The following is a 19,015-nucleotide window of genomic DNA, read 5'->3' as shown; positions in this document are numbered from 1 at the left end:
ACTCGGCTTTAACAAACCCTATGGTGGCGATGGAGTTAGTCAAAGCCATGCAGCTCCCAGTCGGCCTAGAGGCTATGCACTCTATCAGCATCATCGAGTTCTTCAATGAAGCTTTCACCATGGTCATTCAAGTAGGTCTCCGATTCACAAACTACTATATAGTCTTTCACTTTAGTTACTAACTCTATTCCCCTTTCCATCATGCTTTTGTGATTAGTGAGAAGCAACGAATGACCACAAGGTTCTTCAGGCATTGCTCGGCGCTTGAGGGGAAATGAAAAGCTAACAAAGTGTAGGCCGAGGTGAAGGTCAAGTCGGTCAAGGATGAGATTAGGTCGGCAGAAGCTCATGCCTCGATCGTGCAGGCCTAAGCGGAAATGAAGGAGGCCCAACTACGTGCATCCATGAAAGCCCTCAAAGCCACATTGTTATTACCTAGCCAGATGTGGCATGCAATGATGACCAGGTAACAGTCGGTAGTATGGTAGTGGCATGGAGCCAGTCTATGTGGGCAGCGAGCAGTATGGTGGGGCGCAGGCCGTGGTGCTGCCACGACTGCGAGCTGCTAGAGCTGTTGGTTGTTAGGGCTATCAGTTCTTGTCAACATATGTTGATTATGTTTTTCGGCTGATCTTTCTTCCTCAGTAAGGACTGAAGGTGCTTACCTCTACTAGTTGGCTGCTTGGCTGAGGTGGAGGTTGTTCTATTCGGCTTACGTCTGAGGTTAAGTGGGTAGGTCTGGTTCGAGGTCGAGGTGTCCAATATTTTTTCCAACATATCCCACATCTCTCTAATCTCTAAGTGAATGGTTTTAATGCCTTTATCTCCTCGAGGAGTTAATATTATTTCAAGCCCGAGCTCATACTTTTTTCTTGTATTAGATTGCTAAACATCTTTATGAGATATTCCCATGCTCTTTTGCCACATCAAATTTGTATAGATTGACACTGATTGATGGTTCCACTGAATTTAAGATCCATGATAACACTTTTGAATTATTAGTGCTCCACTGCTTGCGGGCTTTGTTATCCTCTTCATTAGAGATACCATTAGATTTGATATGAGGTGTCACGAACATCCAAGTAATCCCCAGGAGCAATCAGAGTGTGACAAATGTTGGGTTCTCACTGACTGAATTTTTTCTCATTCAATTTGATTGAAATTACTGGTAACTTTTCAACTGCCATGGTGTTCTATTTCAAGTACGAAGGTGCAAAAAGATTATAAATGGCCCAAATAGACCAATGCTCAAATAGAGAGGGAGCAACTTCCAATAAAATAAGGAGTACACAAAAATTGATGATGAGAAGAGATTGAGTAAAACTTACAGACCAAGATCAATTTGTGATAATTCCAATGAACTAAGCACAAAAAACTTTGAGCACCAATCCACAAACCAAATCAGATTCAAGACATAAGAGGATGATGTGCTGAAAAATATGGATAGAAAAATATATATGTATATATATATATATATATATATATATATATATATATATATATATATATATATATATATATATATATATATATATATATATATATATAAAACAAAGTGGAGGGAGCAAATGAAGGATGAGGATTATGAAAGTGAGTTATGATAAAAAAGGAGGGGCTAAATATGGTTCAAGAGGAGGATCCTCCAAATCAAGAAACTGAATCACATGCTAAATTTCTGGATGCCATAATTACGTGTATGATGCTCGATTGAGGTACTTTTTAGAATCAAGTAACATTTAAGCTCTACGACATGGTGCTGCCATTTAAGAGAGTGGTACAATCCAGTGATCAATATCAAATTTTATCTTCTAGGCTATGAAACAGACTCATTAAAATTAAAAAAAAAAGAAAATTGAAAAAATTTTAATCGGGCATATCTCTAAATCTAGCAAGAATTAAGTAGGGTGGCTAAAAGCAAAGACTATATGAGTATCAAGATTCATCTTCAATAAGATTTTAGTTTTTTTATAATTAGTTATACTGATTTTGAAAAATATTATGTCCTCTTTTAGCTAAAAGAAAAATTGATCCGAATTATCAATTATGGGAGTGCAAATCTCACTTATAGATTGTATCTCCGTTTATCTTTTATCAACTAAAGAAAATAGGCTTAGGCCCTATTCTAGCCAAAAGTTTTTTATTTTTTAAAACTTTTTTAAGAAATTCGAGCCGTGAGGGAATAGCATCATTCCTCCCGACGGGAGTTGGTGGTGTTTGGGTATGGCAGAGATGGCGCTGTTGTGATCTCGACGGAAGGTCTATGGAGAGCAGAGAAGCAAAAGGGAGGTGGTGGTTGAGCTGAGGCAGAGAAGGGGTGGAACTAGCGGTGGGGTGGATAGTGGTGGCGGTTGAATGGAGAAGGGGGGCCAGTTTGGGAGCGAGAGAGAGGGAGAGAGGAAGGATGGGGACCTGCGAGAGGGGAGCTTGTTTTCCCCTTAGCTTTGTTAATTATTGAATTTGGTATTATCCAGATCTTGTTTCGATAGTTCAAAGTTTGATATGAATGGACGCTCTTGCGCTTAAGAAGAGGATAGCCATCTCATCATATAATATGTTGTTCAATATTCAGTATTAGATACCTATGGACTTGAGAAATAAGCAAACGATAGTATAAAGTTCATTTATGTTGTCTGGCAGCGAAGTTACATATTTTCCTAACACGTATGAAGTCCTGAAAATTGGATGTCCTCGAACTATTTTGATAGTAATGATGAAGCAAAAATTTTGGATAATGTATTTCGATTATCATTTGAAAAAATGTCACTAATTTTGAGAGGAGAGAACTGGCTGGATTTTGATTAAGTTCGAGGAGCAGATAGTTAATGGCTTTCTTTCTCCCTTCATATCTCCTTCTCATCCAAGCAGCTTATTCCATTTAATAAAGAAGGAAATGCGAAGAATAATTGTTTTGCTCGTCAATATGAGCCAACACAAACTCATAGATTCTTAAGGGGGCAATATAGTTAACTCTCTGCATATTTATGCTGCATAGAAGAAAAAATTATTGATGCATAAGATGTTTCTATGTTAGGGAAAATGACTACACGATTTTCTTGAATATTTTTTCTTAAGTTAAATTCCTATAACCTTTTTCTTATACCCCCACCCACCTGCATTGAAAAAACTGTTAACCTGAAATAATCTTTTATTCTTCTGCAAAGTAGTATTATCATCATGTCCCGGAACCCCCATTGTGCTAAATAAGACTAGGAATCAGATTCAGTAATACTAGAACAAATATAAAAGCATATTGATGATGTCAGTTGCTTTTCTGTGGAAGAAGAAATTATAGAAAAGGAAGTTCTCCTTGTCTATAATTACATGTTTGGTGATGGATGGTGGCTAAAAAAGATGCTGGAAAGTACAAACTACCATGGCAGTTCTCCTTTGCAAGTCAGGGTCTATGTATTGTGCAGTTCTCCTTCTCAAACAAGCCTTTTATCCTTCACAATTAAAGGTAATATTCTGCTTCCGACGGATGCTGGAAAGTACAAGCGCGGCAGTTCTCCTTTGCAAGTCAGGGTCAATATATTGTGCAATTCTCCTTCTCCAACAAGCCTTTTATTCTTCACAATTTAAAGGTAATATTCTGCTTCCAACTTTGCTTCCACTAGACAAGAACAGTGCCCCCACTCAGTAATAATGACCCAGCATGAAGTCTAACGAATATATTCTCTTCTATAAACCCAAGAGTGCAGGCTAAATGGCTGATTTTAATCCCTTAAGCAGACATGTGTATTAGACCTCTTGTTCTGTTGGAAAACCTGCAAGCTAATTTGGAGAATGCACTGCACAATCATCTAGCTGCTGCTTTCTCACTCTCCTGTGCCTTGCTGCTCTCCATGTTCTGCCCTCTGTTTTGGGAAGTTCTGCACTTTTTCTCTCCTCTTTTACTTTCCACTGCAGTATGCTCCATGGCAGTTTATATGTTTGTATCATCTGAGAAACAAGCGACGAGAGAGATCCTACTTGTCAATGAGGAAATGGTTGAATTCAGAGTATATCAAGTTTATGATGAAGTGAACTTTAGCATATATAACGATCACATCGAAATGGGCTGCTTTCTGTTGAAGTCAAGGAGTGGATGGGATGAAGATGGGGAGAGAATAGTATTTGCAGGGAGGCTAGAGGCAGGAAAAGGTAATGGTGTCTTTGATGAGGATGTTGCATCTCTCGAGGTAGATAGTCTAGCTGAAGGATTGTGGAATTGCTACTTTGGGAGATGCTCAAAATGGTACCACACAGGCAGTATGTGAAGGAAGAAAGTGATCTCAAGGAAATGTAAGTTATGCTTTGCAATTATCTCCTTCTCAGTGATATATTTTCTCCATGAAGTTTGTTGTGGAAAAATTGATCATCAAACTTTTATGCTCTCATTAGAAATCTTTTGTCGCCTATCTTCTTGAAATTTTAGTCTTTAACAATTGAAAAGCATGGTTGCACAATGATGTTTATAGCTTCATGGTGGGGCGTGCCCTGTTGCGTGAGCCAAATCCACACAACCCAACATACCAGACCAACGAATATGATTTCATGATCTCATGAAGATTATGGGAATTTACAATGCCTTTGGCAACTCTTATTTTCATACGGCGCCTTTAGATGCTCTCTGTTTATTGAGTAAGCACTTATTATGTAAAAAGCATAATGGTTGTCATTTTTCTGCTAAATATGTGATTGTCTCAATAGTTCCTATAAGGGTGCCTTATTATGTATGATATATTTATAGAACTCTCTTATGCATGTAATTCTAGCAGCCTCAGATAACGCTTCCATATTTCTCATTTTAGTCTTCATAAATATACTGTTTTGTGTGCTAATTTGTTACTAGCAATATTAAGTTCCTACCACTTCTAACAATATTAAGTTGTTATATTAATTTAGGTTTACCATGTCAATTTGTTTTGATCTTTATTACTTTTGTTATTATTATTGTTATTCGCCACAAAACCTCAAGTAGCTTGATTTAGTTGGGGCTCTATTGTTCTGTGATGGCTGGATTATCACAGCCATATGAGTGCATGAGCTATGGTAAAGATGGAGATAAATAGGAGGCCATAGTCTCAATTGCCATTATTCCGATGTTAACTAGTTCTTGATTAGGCTCTTTTTGATGAGGACCGTCGGCTGTTGATGACATAAGGTTCTATCTTTGAGATTGCCGTTCAGTCTGCAATATTTGCTACTGGAATCATCTATGGCGAACTGTCCGGTGGGGAAGTAAAATTTCTGGTCCTCTTCAAGTTTACAAACACAGAAAAATGCTGTGTCTATTGATCCTCTTTTGTTGCCCAAAGTGTATCAATATTAACTGTTAATCTCAAGATATGAGATAATGCAGAGAGCATCTGAGTCCACAGGTATTCGTTCTTAATTTAATGAAAAAGATTGTTATTCCTGGAATCAAGTTCAGGAGTGCTTTAGCTTTAACTGAAAGTATGAAAAAGCAACTTGTGAACAGAATGGAGCCCCCAAACAGAACCAAAGGGACCTTTTTATCATCTGTGACTCAGGATCGTATATGCTGCTAGGTGGGCTACCTAAACCCAAGCCTCAGCCTGGGTAATACAAAATCTGATACAATAAACAGGGACATGTAAGCAAGTTTGGACGCAAGAAGATCACAGCTGCATGCTGCTGCTGCAGTGTGCTGAAACTTACTGACTGCCAAAAGAACAGGATAATTCCAGATGAATTGCTAAAATTGGATCGATGTGGCGTAGGTATCAGCGGCCGTCGTCGGTCTGCACCCTGAAGGACAGGCTCTGTCCATTCGATAAGAAAGGCTCTGCCAGTTCATGCCCCAGTTCCTTCTCATTGCCATCCAATCAGTTCTGGATTCTTTGATCCACATTCTGGAGACTACGCCGCTGCCCCCAACGTTGGATACCGAAACCAGCTCTAAGTAGTCCTTGCCATTGATGGTGGCCCAGGTTCGAAACGCGCGGGCGTCGATTAAATGCGGGGACCGGATACCCCCCACCTGGTTTGTCCGGTGGAGTCGCCATCTGGCTCGCCGGTACTTAGATGGTGCTGGTGTGACGTACTCACACGTGGGGCAATCCATGGGTGAGAAGGATATGAGAAAAACTTGTCTACCCGCATTGAACATTCTCCAGCAGGAAGAGGGCCCAGTGGGAGTTAGTGGGGGTTGCTGTGCGGGTGAGGTCTTCTTCTCCCCCCTCTTTTCTTTTTTCCAGCCAAAAAAAAAACAAAAACCCTGTAGGTATACGTATAATAATCAGTCAAAGATGACCTCAAAATATATGGCAGCACAAGCAAGCACGAGAGCTAGCTTAGACTTTGTGTGCACATTAGAATTGAATTACCCCTCAGCTTAAGCCAAGTGCCTGATACTTAAGGCTAAGCTTGAAAGAAAAAAAAAAGAAAAAGGTTTGCCCCTCAGCTGTTTCTTTGAGGTGCTTCTGCCTAAAGGAAGGCAAATGTTGTTCTCACCAGATTTTTTACAGAGCTCATACATGCAAACAACCAAAGCAGCCCAAAACAAATCAATGGTGGGTATAAACATGGATAAAGGCTAAGGTAGGTCACCCTACCCATGGCGCCAGAAGCATCGCTTCCCCCATAGAATGTGGCAGAGGTAGAGATCCATTGAGCCATCGATCCTCCAAATTCGGAGGGGATCAAGGCCAAGAAAATCAGCAAGGATAGGCTACTACTGCTGTGCTAAAATCGATCCATCACCCCTCCATTTATGTTGCCACATCTGAGTTCTTCGACTGCTTCCGTCGCTGCTAAACTCCCACTTCTATTATAAAAAAGAGGCATGATGATATGCCTTCTTTAGTTGACTGCATGCAAACCCATTACTTCAAAGTATAGCCCGGTAGACCTTTACTAAGGTCCATACTCCAAATTTTCGGGTCAAAGAGTTTCGTGTCGTGCAAAAAAATTAGAATAACTAAGTCTAAAAAAAGAAAGTCCTTTTAACTTTGTGTTCACTTCTTTAAACCATTTGCTGCCCCGTTCCTCTTCACCGCGTTTAATACTATTTCAAACAAGATCCGAATCCTATTTGAGAAGATTTGATTAGCTCTTAATTAAAAAATAAAAAATTAAATTAAAGGCTCAGAATAATTGGACAGAAATTAAAATTTATTTTTTTTATACTAGTTCAACTTAATTCAATTGGATTCTATATCTCAAATAAGCAATATTTTTTTTTAATTTATTGTGATGTATATATGTAGCGCCGCGGAAACCCTTGTTTTTTCTATGCTAGGATGTAAAAATTGGCAATGATTGTACCTGGCTATATATCATATCCTCGCCGATATTTTTGTTAGGCCTCCAAAGATAAATTTGAATTATTTTCATCACGGCATCTTTCTGGCCAGCCATCATTGATGGGGGACAAAATGGATCGTCCTACTCACAACAATAGGACCATCCAATTTCGGCCAAATAGACTCCAGCACCGATTGAGCCGGACCTCGGTCCCACTAAGAGCCAGTCCGAGCTCGGACTTTGTCGAGAGCTCAGCTGACCTCAGAAGGGTCTCTTCGCTGCTACGATCTGCATCAACCTCTTCTGATGTTCATAGCAACGACCCGAGCCTGAGCTCGGGGCGCCCAACTAATCGGATTACGAGTCCAAGAGCTCCTACGACCACAAGTATATTCGCCGACGCGCCCTGACCGAGCTTGGGGCGCCCCTTTTATATCAGCCAATGCGCCCTGGCCAAGCTAGGGGCGCCCTTATATTCGCCGATGCGCCCCGACCGAGCTCGGGGCGCCTTATCCAACAACACGTTCCGACCTTCGAGCTTGGGGCGCACTACCGAACATATATATGATGCGACCTCTCATCGAGCTCGGCCTCGCCTATGGCCGCATCCACGAGCGTGCTCATGCCCACCTACGTGGCCGTACATTACAACGCCTCCGCGTCCTGCTTTGCTTGCTAGCCAACGAAAGTCAAGGACAATGTCATTCTACTCCAGCCATACACTGCTATAACTGTCAATGCCTTACACTTCATTAGTACTGCCTTTTGGCCTAATGTAGAAGTTTTAGGAATGGTTGCTCCTACATCTTATGCCTGTGGCTATTTTCTCAATCTCCACAAAGCAACAGGATATCCTGTTCTTGTGTACATGGCTGCTGGAAGGTTTGCTCATGACATTGAGAAACTATCTAATGAAGAAGCTATTAACTTTGTGATGCTACAACTCAAGAAAATGTTACCAGATGCCACAGAGCCAATAAGATTCTATCACTTGTATCCATTTGTGTTTGTGCTGTACTCCATTGGTGATTTTAGCTTCGGACTAATTTTTTTAACTGTAATTTTTTTTTCAGGTTCGGTATTTGGTTTCTTGATGGGGTACAGATCTAGATTCCCTTGGGTCCTATTCTTGTGATATGGTTGGGAAGCCAGCTGATTTGTTTGAGAGATTTCGCACTCCTGTGGATAATTTCTATTTTGCTGGGGAAGCAGCAGGTGTTAATCATTCTGGGTCTGTTCATGGAGCTTATACCTCAGGTATCTTGGCTGCCGAAGACTGCCGAAGGCATCTATTATTGCAGCATGGTATCTCAAATCGCTTCCAGATTGTATTAAGGGAGGAAATGTCCGAAATGATACCCTTCCAAATATCTAGGATGTAGTTTATTTTTGTTGGATCAATAACGAAACCATGGATTATCTGGAAATAAATGGAAGTAGATTTTTTTTTTTTTTTGGCCATATTTCAAATGGTGCCTTCATCATCCTCAAGCCTTTTTGTTGATGGTAGTGTCGTGCTCTTTTCGACACTCTCAATGCTACATAGGCCTTTGCCAGCCAAAAAAAAGAACAAAAACATCTTGAAAAAAAATACAGCTTTCATTCAAAATAATTTTGTAAATATTTTTTTTTGAAAAATATATATAACGACGCTTTAAAGCGCTGCTAACTAAAAAAATTTCCTGCTCGGGTTGGAAGCGAAGACTGGCTAAGTACATCATTCAGTGGTGAGGTGTTCATAGAAAGCAAGGCGTCGCCCAACGAGTGGCGGATTTGGAGTCTCAGTGGGCCGGGTGGCTTCCTTTCCCGATTGAAAGCTGTTTCGATGGAGTGGACGAAGCGAAGGAGATCCAGTTTACGGCTCGTTTGATTGCGTGCATTATGATTACTCATATATACCGGTTCCTGTGGTGATTGCTTGCCGTTCGGGCTCAAAAATGCAAGAGCCACGTACAAACTAGCTATGACTGTCAAATTTGATGATCTGCTCCACTTAGCGACGCTTTAAAGCGTCGCTAAAAATCCCTCTTTAGCGACGCGTTCTAAAAGCGTCGGCAATTCTTATTTCTACTCTGACATAGCCGACGCTTTGGCGACGCTTTTAAAAAGATCGGAAGGAAAACATAGCCTCGCCGATATTTTTGTTAGGCCTCCAAAGATAAATTTGAATTATTTTCATCACGGCATCTTTCTGGCCAGCCATCATTGATGGGGGACAAAATGGATCGTCCTACTCACAACAATAGGACCATCCAATTTCGGCCAAATAGACTCCAGCACCGATTGAGCCGGACCTCGGTCCCACTAAGAGCCAGTCCGAGCTCGGACTTTGTTGAGAGCTCAGCTGACCTCAGAAGGGTCTCTTCGCTGCTACGATCTGCATCAACCTCTTCTGATGTTCATAGCAACGACCCGAGCCTGAGCTCGGGGCGCCCAACTAATCGGATTACGAGTCCAAGAGCTCCTACGACCACAAGTATATTCGCCGACGCGCCCTGACCGAGCTTGGGGCGCCCCTTTTATATCAGCCAATGCGCCCTGGCCAAGCTAGGGGCGCCCTTATATTCGCCGATGCGCCCCGACCGAGCTCGGGGCGCCTTATCCAACAACACGTTCCGACCTTCGAGCTTGGGGCGCACTACCGAACATATATATGATGCGACCTCTCATCGAGCTCGGCCTCGCCTATGGCCGCATCCACGAGCGTGCTCATGCCCACCTACGTGGCCGTACATTACAACGCCTCCGCGTCCTGCTTTGCTTGCTAGCCAACGAAAGTCAAGGACAATGTCATTCTACTCCAGCCATACACTGCTATAACTGTCAATGCCTTACACTTCATTAGTACTGCCTTTTGGCCTAATGTAGAAGTTTTAGGAATGGTTGCTCCTACATCTTATGCCTGTGGCTATTTTCTCAATCTCCACAAAGCAACAGGATATCCTGTTCTTGTGTACATGGCTGCTGGAAGGTTTGCTCATGACATTGAGAAACTATCTAATGAAGAAGCTATTAACTTTGTGATGCTACAACTCAAGAAAATGTTACCAGATGCCACAGAGCCAATAAGATTCTATCACTTGTATCCATTTGTGTTTGTGCTGTACTCCATTGGTGATTTTAGCTTCGGACTAATTTTTTTAACTGTAATTTTTTTTTCAGGTTCGGTATTTGGTTTCTTGATGGGGTACAGATCTAGATTCCCTTGGGTCCTATTCTTGTGATATGGTTGGGAAGCCAGCTGATTTGTTTGAGAGATTTCGCACTCCTGTGGATAATTTCTATTTTGCTGGGGAAGCAGCAGGTGTTAATCATTCTGGGTCTGTTCATGGAGCTTATACCTCAGGTATCTTGGCTGCCGAAGACTGCCGAAGGCATCTATTATTGCAGCATGGTATCTCAAATCGCTTCCAGATTGTATTAAGGGAGGAAATGTCCGAAATGATACCCTTCCAAATATCTAGGATGTAGTTTATTTTTGTTGGATCAATAACGAAACCATGGATTATCTGGAAATAAATGGAAGTAGATTTTTTTTTTTTTTTGGCCATATTTCAAATGGTGCCTTCATCATCCTCAAGCCTTTTTGTTGATGGTAGTGTCGTGCTCTTTTCGACACTCTCAATGCTACATAGGCCTTTGCCAGCCAAAAAAAAGAACAAAAACATCTTGAAAAAAAATACAGCTTTCATTCAAAATAATTTTGTAAATATTTTTTTTTGAAAAATATATATAACGACGCTTTAAAGCGCTGCTAACTAAAAAAATTTCCTGCTCGGGTTGGAAGCGAAGACTGGCTAAGTACATCATTCAGTGGTGAGGTGTTCATAGAAAGCAAGGCGTCGCCCAACGAGTGGCGGATTTGGAGTCTCAGTGGGCCGGGTGGCTTCCTTTCCCGATTGAAAGCTGTTTCGATGGAGTGGACGAAGCGAAGGAGATCCAGTTTACGGCTCGTTTGATTGCGTGCATTATGATTACTCATATATACCGGTTCCTGTGGTGATTGCTTGCCGTTCGGGCTCAAAAATGCAAGAGCCACGTACAAACTAGCTATGACTGTCAAATTTGATGATCTGCTCCACTTAGCGACGCTTTAAAGCGTCGCTAAAAATCCCTCTTTAGCGACGCGTTCTAAAAGCGTCGGCAATTCTTATTTCTACTCTGACATAGCCGACGCTTTGGCGACGCTTTTAAAAAGATCGGAAGGAAAATTACCGACGCTTATAGGCGTCGGTAAAAGCCTTAAAAAGCGTCGCCAAATCTTGTTTTTCGTTGTACTGTGGACAATATAATAGAACTGAGGTATCCAGCACCGTCTTGTTTAATCCAAGTCAACAAAGCGATCATTCCTTCTCCAAGTACTCTCCCCTTACTTCATTACATTGGAGAAGTGAATCAGAGCATGCATTCCCGTGTTACAAGCAGGCAAAAGTATAAAACGGAGGATTGCAATCCCATGTTTAATTCTTGGACCAATTCAGAGGTCCATTCGGTGAGCTGAAGCATACGAATGAACAGGAGTAATTTAAGTTGCATGGCTGGAAATAATTAGGAATACAAAATGTTGTAATAAAGAATTACGCACGAAAGGCTTGAGGATGAAGGATACTATCATGGACTTTCTTTTCATGCATGCGTTTTTGAGACTACAAGCATATTGCACAGGGGTTGGCCTTTGAATTCCCTCTAACACCCACTCATGATGCGCGCGCGCGCAGACAGAGACACACAGACAGAGAGAGAGAGAGAGAGAGAGAGAGGGGGGGGGGGGGGGGGGGGGGGGTGGTCTCAAATTGATGTAGAAGGTATCGCCATTGATTTTGCATTTTGATTAGGATTCGTGGACAAGATTATTTTCTAAATGAATAGAGATTTCCGCATTATTTGTTCTATAAGTAAGAATATTTTATAAAGCTGATGTAACAACCCAATATCTCATCCAAAAATGGTTAGCTGGAAAATATTATTTGGGTTCCTAGATCCTATATACCTAAGATTTATCCAATGAATAACTGATATGGAACTAAACACACGCTCGCACAGGTCCTCACATACTCTCCCCATTTAAGCCCTGACGTCCTTGTGAGGCTAAGGATTCAAATTTATTTAAATCTAATCATAAATACCATGATCGATCCGTGGTCAGCTCCAAAGAATTTGTGCTGCAGTGTTTCCTAGTCCACATACGTCATGGGTCAGGTCCACACTAATACCATTTATAATAATCCAAGATCTCACCCAAAAATGACTATCCGAAATTTATTATTTGGGTTCCTTCATCCTATATAAGTACCCAAGATTTACACAGCGAATAACTGATGTGGAACTAAACACACATCCGCATGAGTTGTCACATAATTTAAATAATAACATTCAAATTCTTATTAAATAGTAAAATTAAAAGTCTTACAAAACTAATAATATTTTAAAATTTTGCTTCAACTCTAAAATAAAATCTAGTCTAAATATAGATGTCAAAATCTTACCTCTAATCACTTTTCCACGATAAATTTCTGAGTTGAGCTAAGTTTTCGGATCTATAAAAAATAGTAAAAAAAATCATATAATGAGCTAGACAGTATAGTAAGTAATGAAAACTTTAGCTAGATAAATTAAACAATATAATAATAATAATATACTAAAATTAAGCATGCAAAATACATTGATTCAAAACCAAATTGATATGCTATCCAGTCACTTTAAATTTGAAATCTTATTTCATAAATCAATTATTTTTCAAATCATTAAGTTCATCTCGACAGTCATGAGCTATGACCACATTTATACCCAATGGCTGGGCCATAATATGAGCTCTTCAAAGTGCCAACGTAAAGCCCTCAATAGTAGGATAACGATACGCCAATGTATAATCTCCAGTGGTGGGGTGTCAATATGCCAACGTATAACCTCCACTAGCATGGGATCGATATGCCAACATATAACCTCCACTGGTAAGGTGTAGATATACCAGCAAATAACCTCCACTGGCAAGGTGTCGAAATACTAGTGAATAACCTCTAATGGTAGGGTGTCGATACATAGTCTGGCTGCGAGTCTAAAACTATTTCAAAATAAAAACTCGTTTTCCCATATTCAGTGTTCCAAATCGTAAGATACACAAATTCATATGACGTCAAAATCAATCGAACATAATCTATATCAAAATCAATATGTTCAATTAAGAATCATACAATATTCTAGCAAGAGGTACATATGAAAATAAAATACTGTGCATCAATTTCATAAATCAAGAATGATTCGTTTAAGAAAATATCTATAATATGTCGATATATCGAGAAAAAAGAGTTACATTACTTACCTTGCGAGTGAATCCAAAGCATCAATCCAATTAGTTTCAAAAATCCTTCTAAGTTTCTGGTACTTAAAAGTTATCAGAATTTATCATGATCATTCCAAAAATAGAAATTCTAATTCCAATATTCTCATGGGGCTGATCAAGTGGGAGTGTCTAACACCTTGGTTGGTCTAATTAAGGCAAAACTCATCTGATCATGTTCGAACTAGGTACAAATAGTTCAATAGAGATCAAAGGTGACCAAATCTAATAATGTTCAGCAAAAACCAAGGTAGAGGCTAGCACGTTATCTATTGACTATAGATCAGGATCTTTCACCTAGGTCGATCCAGAAATCATTAAGAGCCATACTTACAAAGTCCAATCAACTCTAGGGAGAAAAAATTCAAGTAGGGAGAGAGGATATATGAGAGAGAAAGTCTAGATAGAGAGATAAAGTCTAGTAGAGATAAAAGAAACAAAGAAAGAGAGAAAAAAGATAAAGAGAGAGAGTGGAGAGAGAAAGAAGAGAGAGACTCTCTTCTTGTTTTTCAAAATAGGGGAGAGTCCATCTCTCCCTTCTTTCTTCAGTCAAAGGGGGTGGCAAGCCATGGAGGCTCAGCCCCAGGAGATGGTGGTCACGATGACTCTCAACCGCAGTTATCACCGGCAAAGGTGATCGTCGGATGCAAAACCCAAAAAAAAGAGGCCAAAATAGGGCACCCTATTTCGGATAGTTTTTTGGTGATTCGCCGGCCCAAATCTCATCTAAACAACAATAGAGAGAGAAAGGAAGAAGAAGACCTACCTCAGTCTAGCGAGGTGGTCTTGCAGCTCCTTTGAGCGATAAATCAAGGAAGAAGATCGAAGAAGAAGCTTGGGATTGGTGGCTTGATCTTAGGTGAAATCAAAAGAAGAGGAAGGGGGTCTTTAAATAGGCAATCTTGGCCTTATCCGACCTATCTTTGGGTGGTGATGAGACTCCAATCATCATCGCGATCGGAGAGGAAGAAGTCTCTCAGCCACAATCATCCTCCTGATTCACCCACAAGCGTGTCACACGTGAAGTCCAAGGCCAAAATATGGCTGGGCCAATCAAGTAGACCAGGCCCAGTCCATTGGTTTCACATTCTCCCTCTTAAAAAAAAATCGTCCATAAAATTTTTCTAGCTATAGTTCAAAGAGTAGAGGATATTTCTTCATAACACTTCTAAAATCAAAGTCATCTGGTCAGACTAGTGTCAAAATAATTCAATTCACCATGTCTTTGCTGCGCAACTCTAATTTAAACCATAACATACCTATGTTAAGTCTAGGTTTTCTAAAATTACCTATTTATTAGTACATGCATTGCTATATCTTAATCCTTGTGAACACTTTCGAAATTTAACAGTTCACATTCTTCTTTTGACAGTTAATTAAAGAAAGTTATGCAGCCACTTAATCTTTTCCTAGCAATGTAGAAAGTCATCTAACAAAAGTAGTGGATATAAGTAATACTCATATCAAATAATACATAAGAATAAATACTAGAATTAGATTAGTATTTGTCACTATCGCATCAGTAGCTTGTGCATCTTGTTGCGTAATAGCATAGACCCTTCCTTGGGTCTGAGATTTCTGACTTTCCTCCTTATTTTATTCAATTTTTTGAGCAGGTTGATTCTCCTTCATTTGTGCACATTCAGCTATTTTATGACCCTTCTATCCACAACCAAAGCATGCACCGGTGTTCCAGCGACATTCATTTACAGCATGGTTCTCACCACATCTAGAACATTTATTGCTATTCATCTGCTTACGATAGTCACTTGTTGATCTCTTGTATAAATTTCCAGTGTTTCTATTGCTCTATCCCTAAGAATCATTTGACCTATTCCTCTTCTTTCGATTCTTTCTCTTTCTGCCTGTTCTTCATTAACTTTTCTTTCAATTATCAAGGACTTATTTACCACAGCTGCATAGGTAGTCAATTTGTATGACACTACTTGTTTTCTTATTTCGATTCTTAGTTTTATCTCAAACTTGTGTACTCGATCTAGCTCATCCTCGACTAACTTTGGAAGAATTTAGCTTGCTCGGTAAATTTAGCTTCATATTCTGCAATTGTCATATTTCTTTATTTCAGATGAATAAATTCTTGCTCTTTCTGCATCCTTACATCCCAAAAAAGTACTTATCATAGAATGCTCCTCAGAATTTTTTCCAAGTGAGTGGCTCCCTATCTTATTCATATTTATGTTCCAGCATCCGCCACCGTTTAAATGCCTCACCTTGCAACATGTATGATGCATAAAGAATTTTTTCATCATCCTGGCATTTATGAATAGTGAACGCTTTGCCCATCTCTGTAAGGCAATTGTCAGCTTCCAAAGATTCCGTAGTTCCCTTAAAAGCTAGAAGAGCCAGATTCTTTAACTCAGCTATATTACTGCATTGCCTGTACTGCTTCTCTCGTTCTTGCTGTTGCCGTGCATGGTGCAACTGCATTTGCTATTGTTGTTGGAGCAACTACTGTTACACCTGCTATTGCATCTGCATCATACCAACTAAGGTCTGCATAATCTGGCCTAAGTCTGATTCTTATTTTGTTTGAGTATTCCTAGTAAGATCGACGACTCCCTCCTGCTGAGGGGTGCCGCCGACCTATTGGGGTGTGGTGTTGCCATCTCGCTAGTTTCGTGCCTCATCAGTAGCACCACTAGTAGCCTTTCTTATCCGATATAGAGGCATCCTAACCTATATCATTAGATAGCAACATACCCTTAATAAGCTTACCAGTTAATTACAAGTATTTAGAATAACTAGTCATAATCACCATAAACTAGCGTCTCAATATCTCTAGTGTCTATCTACCTACGTTCATATTATATCTGATTCTATAACTTATGATTCATCCACTTATGCTCTGATGCCATATTAATTGTCATGCTCCCGGCTCGAGATCGCGAGCCGGGGGTCACGGCAACTGCCGTACACTCGGATAATATGATTTTCTCAAGCTTTAATCGTTTATGCAAAGTTTTCAATATTATCTGAAAATTTGAAAGATATTGAAATTTATTCATAACGGCATATGAAATAGTTTGTTAAGCCATACTGGTTCAAGGCAGGTTCGTACCTCTACTAGGTCTCTCGCATAAACAAACTTGTGAGCGGAACTAATTTCAGTACAAATCCAAAACATAAATAACAAAGCCCATATAAATAGAAGCCCAAGTAATCGTCGGCAATTGCCCACAGAGATCACAAGTGCTTCAACATCTCCCAGCAAAATTTCTCTCCTAAATGCTTCTACTCCTCTTCACCACTTGATGCCCCTCTACTCTCCCTCACCTTCTCTTCCACCCACCTATGAAACACCACCCGTGCATTCCCCATCCAACACCGACGCAACCCTACCAGCATTGACAAAGTGGTTGAACCTAATTTATTTCATAGAATTTTGAAGGCCAAAAGGATGCATGATGAATAGGGGTTCATTCTACATACATAGATATATATATATATACACACACACATGCATACGTGTGTATGTATACATACATACATACATACATACATACATACATATATTTATAAATTATAATAAGTATAATTTTATTTTCTAAAAGCTTAACTTAAAATACATACATACATACATACATATATTTATAAATTATAATAAGTATAATTTTATTTTCTAAAAGCTTAACTTAAAATACATACCAATCATCAATCAAAATGTGTGCCTGGTCCAGTAATACGGCTCGAACTGCCGATTAGTAGTGTGTGGTGTCCAGTCTCCCATGTAATCCCATTCCGGACTCGAGCAGGAGCAGCAGCAGCCGTTGTCCCTTCATTTCTTCAAATCCATGGCGTCTTCCATTCCAATCCAAACCCAAAACCCTGTCCTTGGCCGCCCCTCCTTCCTGCGCAAAAACCGCAATTCCTCAATCCCCAGCAGGCCCATCACCACCACGATTACACCCTCCGCCAAGCTCCAGCTCTCCGAGATCCTGGGCGGCCGCGGCCTCTGCAACGGCGAACAGGGCCTCCAGAAGGAGCTCAACCAGAGCCTTGCGCCATCTCCGACCACCCCTCAGCCCCGATCCGGCGGATCCCCTTCCTCGTCACCGTGGGGCTTCGGCGACGACGCCTTCGAGAAGGAGCTGCTCGGCCTCACCGGCGGCTTCCCCGGCGGCGAGAAGGGCCTCAAGAAGTTCATCGAGGAGAACCCACCCATCGCCGGCAGGGAGGAGGCGGGGATTGTGTTCTCCGGCTCGAAGCCGAAGCCGCCGGAGCTGCCGCTCTTGCTGCCAGGGATGATCGTGATCGTGAAGAACCCCAAGAACCCGTTGTACATGTTCTGCGGCATCGTCCAGAGGGTCACGGATGGGAAGGTTGGGGTCTTATTCGAGGGCGGCAATTGGGACAAGCTCGTCACTTTCCGGCTGGACGAGCTCGAGCGCAGGGACAAGGGACCTCCCATGGTCAATCCCAAGTCCGCCGTCCTGGAAGCCATTGTTCAGAAGTCGGTCTGACAGGGTAAGCTCGTAGCATTTCATAATGACCAAAAAAAGATACCATATTGTAGAGAATTTGACAATCTGGTTAATTATGCATGAAGACTATATAAAAACAATAAATCCAAATATTTGGTCTGAAGCTTGCACTGAATTTTAAGTTTGGATCGGACCTTGAGTCTGTCAACGACAGGGAATCTTGTTGGTAAAATTAGTGTATATATGGACAGGACCTTGAGTATGTGAGAGATATTTTATATGCTAGAACCTTATAAACTTTGTTTATTTTATATGCCAGAACCTTATAAACTTTGTTAAATTTTATCAATACCATCCCAGTTCTTTTGTGCTTCACTAGTGCATATTTCCCAAGTCTATGTGATCAAATTTTATAGCAACTTGCATATGTTTTTCCATTATCCTAGGCGGCTGTTGGATTGTTCTTGCAGTTTTACACCTCTAGGAGCTAAAGATTAGAAGCAAATTGCAATTGGGATGTATTAGCGGGGCATTCTATAAGAGTTTATATTAGAAACTATCAATCTAATGTTTTCTGTCATATTGTTAAGCAGTAAGACATCCTAGGATTGCTTTCTTGGTTATGTCATGGGGAACTGAACGCAACTAATTCAGAAGCAGGATTATTAAACTCATCATGGTCATGTTTCAGTGCAGAGGTTGCAGATGTCTTAAATTTTTTCTATTTTTTGAGTTATTTTGAGCTGTTTAATTCCAATAGAGGGTTTACCTAAAGCTGTCTTAGGATTCTTCTTGGGAGTTTTGAAGGTTGCAGGCTTGGTTCAAATACAGAACTTTATTCCAACTTGAAGATCAGACCCTCTGCAAGTGCTTAACCTTCCGAATTATGTAATCCCTTAATTAATCATCATGGAAAGATTAATTTTTCATTCAGCTTAATGTATAAACCTCATTCAGGTTAATGAAAAATCAAATACAAAACTATTAC

At 40.5% G+C, this 19,015-nt stretch overlaps 2 protein-coding genes across 2 annotated transcripts; both read left to right on the top strand.

Moving 5' to 3' along the window:
* Positions 1-3,704: 3,704 nt before the first annotated feature.
* LOC103696563 lies at positions 3,705-5,399 on the top strand. The gene has a single exon (XM_008778235.4). It carries the CDS (start codon positions 3,732-3,734, stop codon positions 4,254-4,256), a length of 525 nt encoding a protein of 174 aa, XP_008776457.2. The 5' UTR covers positions 3,705-3,731; the 3' UTR covers positions 4,257-5,399.
* An 11,905-nt stretch (positions 5,400-17,304) lies between these two features.
* LOC120105364 (NAD(P)H-quinone oxidoreductase subunit S, chloroplastic-like) lies at positions 17,305-18,402 on the top strand. Its single transcript, XM_039117731.1, has one exon. The coding sequence runs from the start codon at positions 17,398-17,400 to the stop codon at positions 18,064-18,066; it is 669 nt and encodes a 222-aa protein (XP_038973659.1). The 5' UTR covers positions 17,305-17,397; the 3' UTR covers positions 18,067-18,402.
* Positions 18,403-19,015: the final 613 nt, after the last annotated feature.

Source organism: Phoenix dactylifera, unplaced genomic scaffold, assembly GCF_009389715.1.
Source record: "Phoenix dactylifera cultivar Barhee BC4 unplaced genomic scaffold, palm_55x_up_171113_PBpolish2nd_filt_p 000267F, whole genome shotgun sequence".
In the NCBI taxonomy this organism is placed as follows: domain Eukaryota; kingdom Viridiplantae; phylum Streptophyta; class Magnoliopsida; order Arecales; family Arecaceae; genus Phoenix; species Phoenix dactylifera.
Note: the sequence above shows the minus strand (reverse complement) of the source record. Positions and strands in the feature narration are given on the sequence as shown.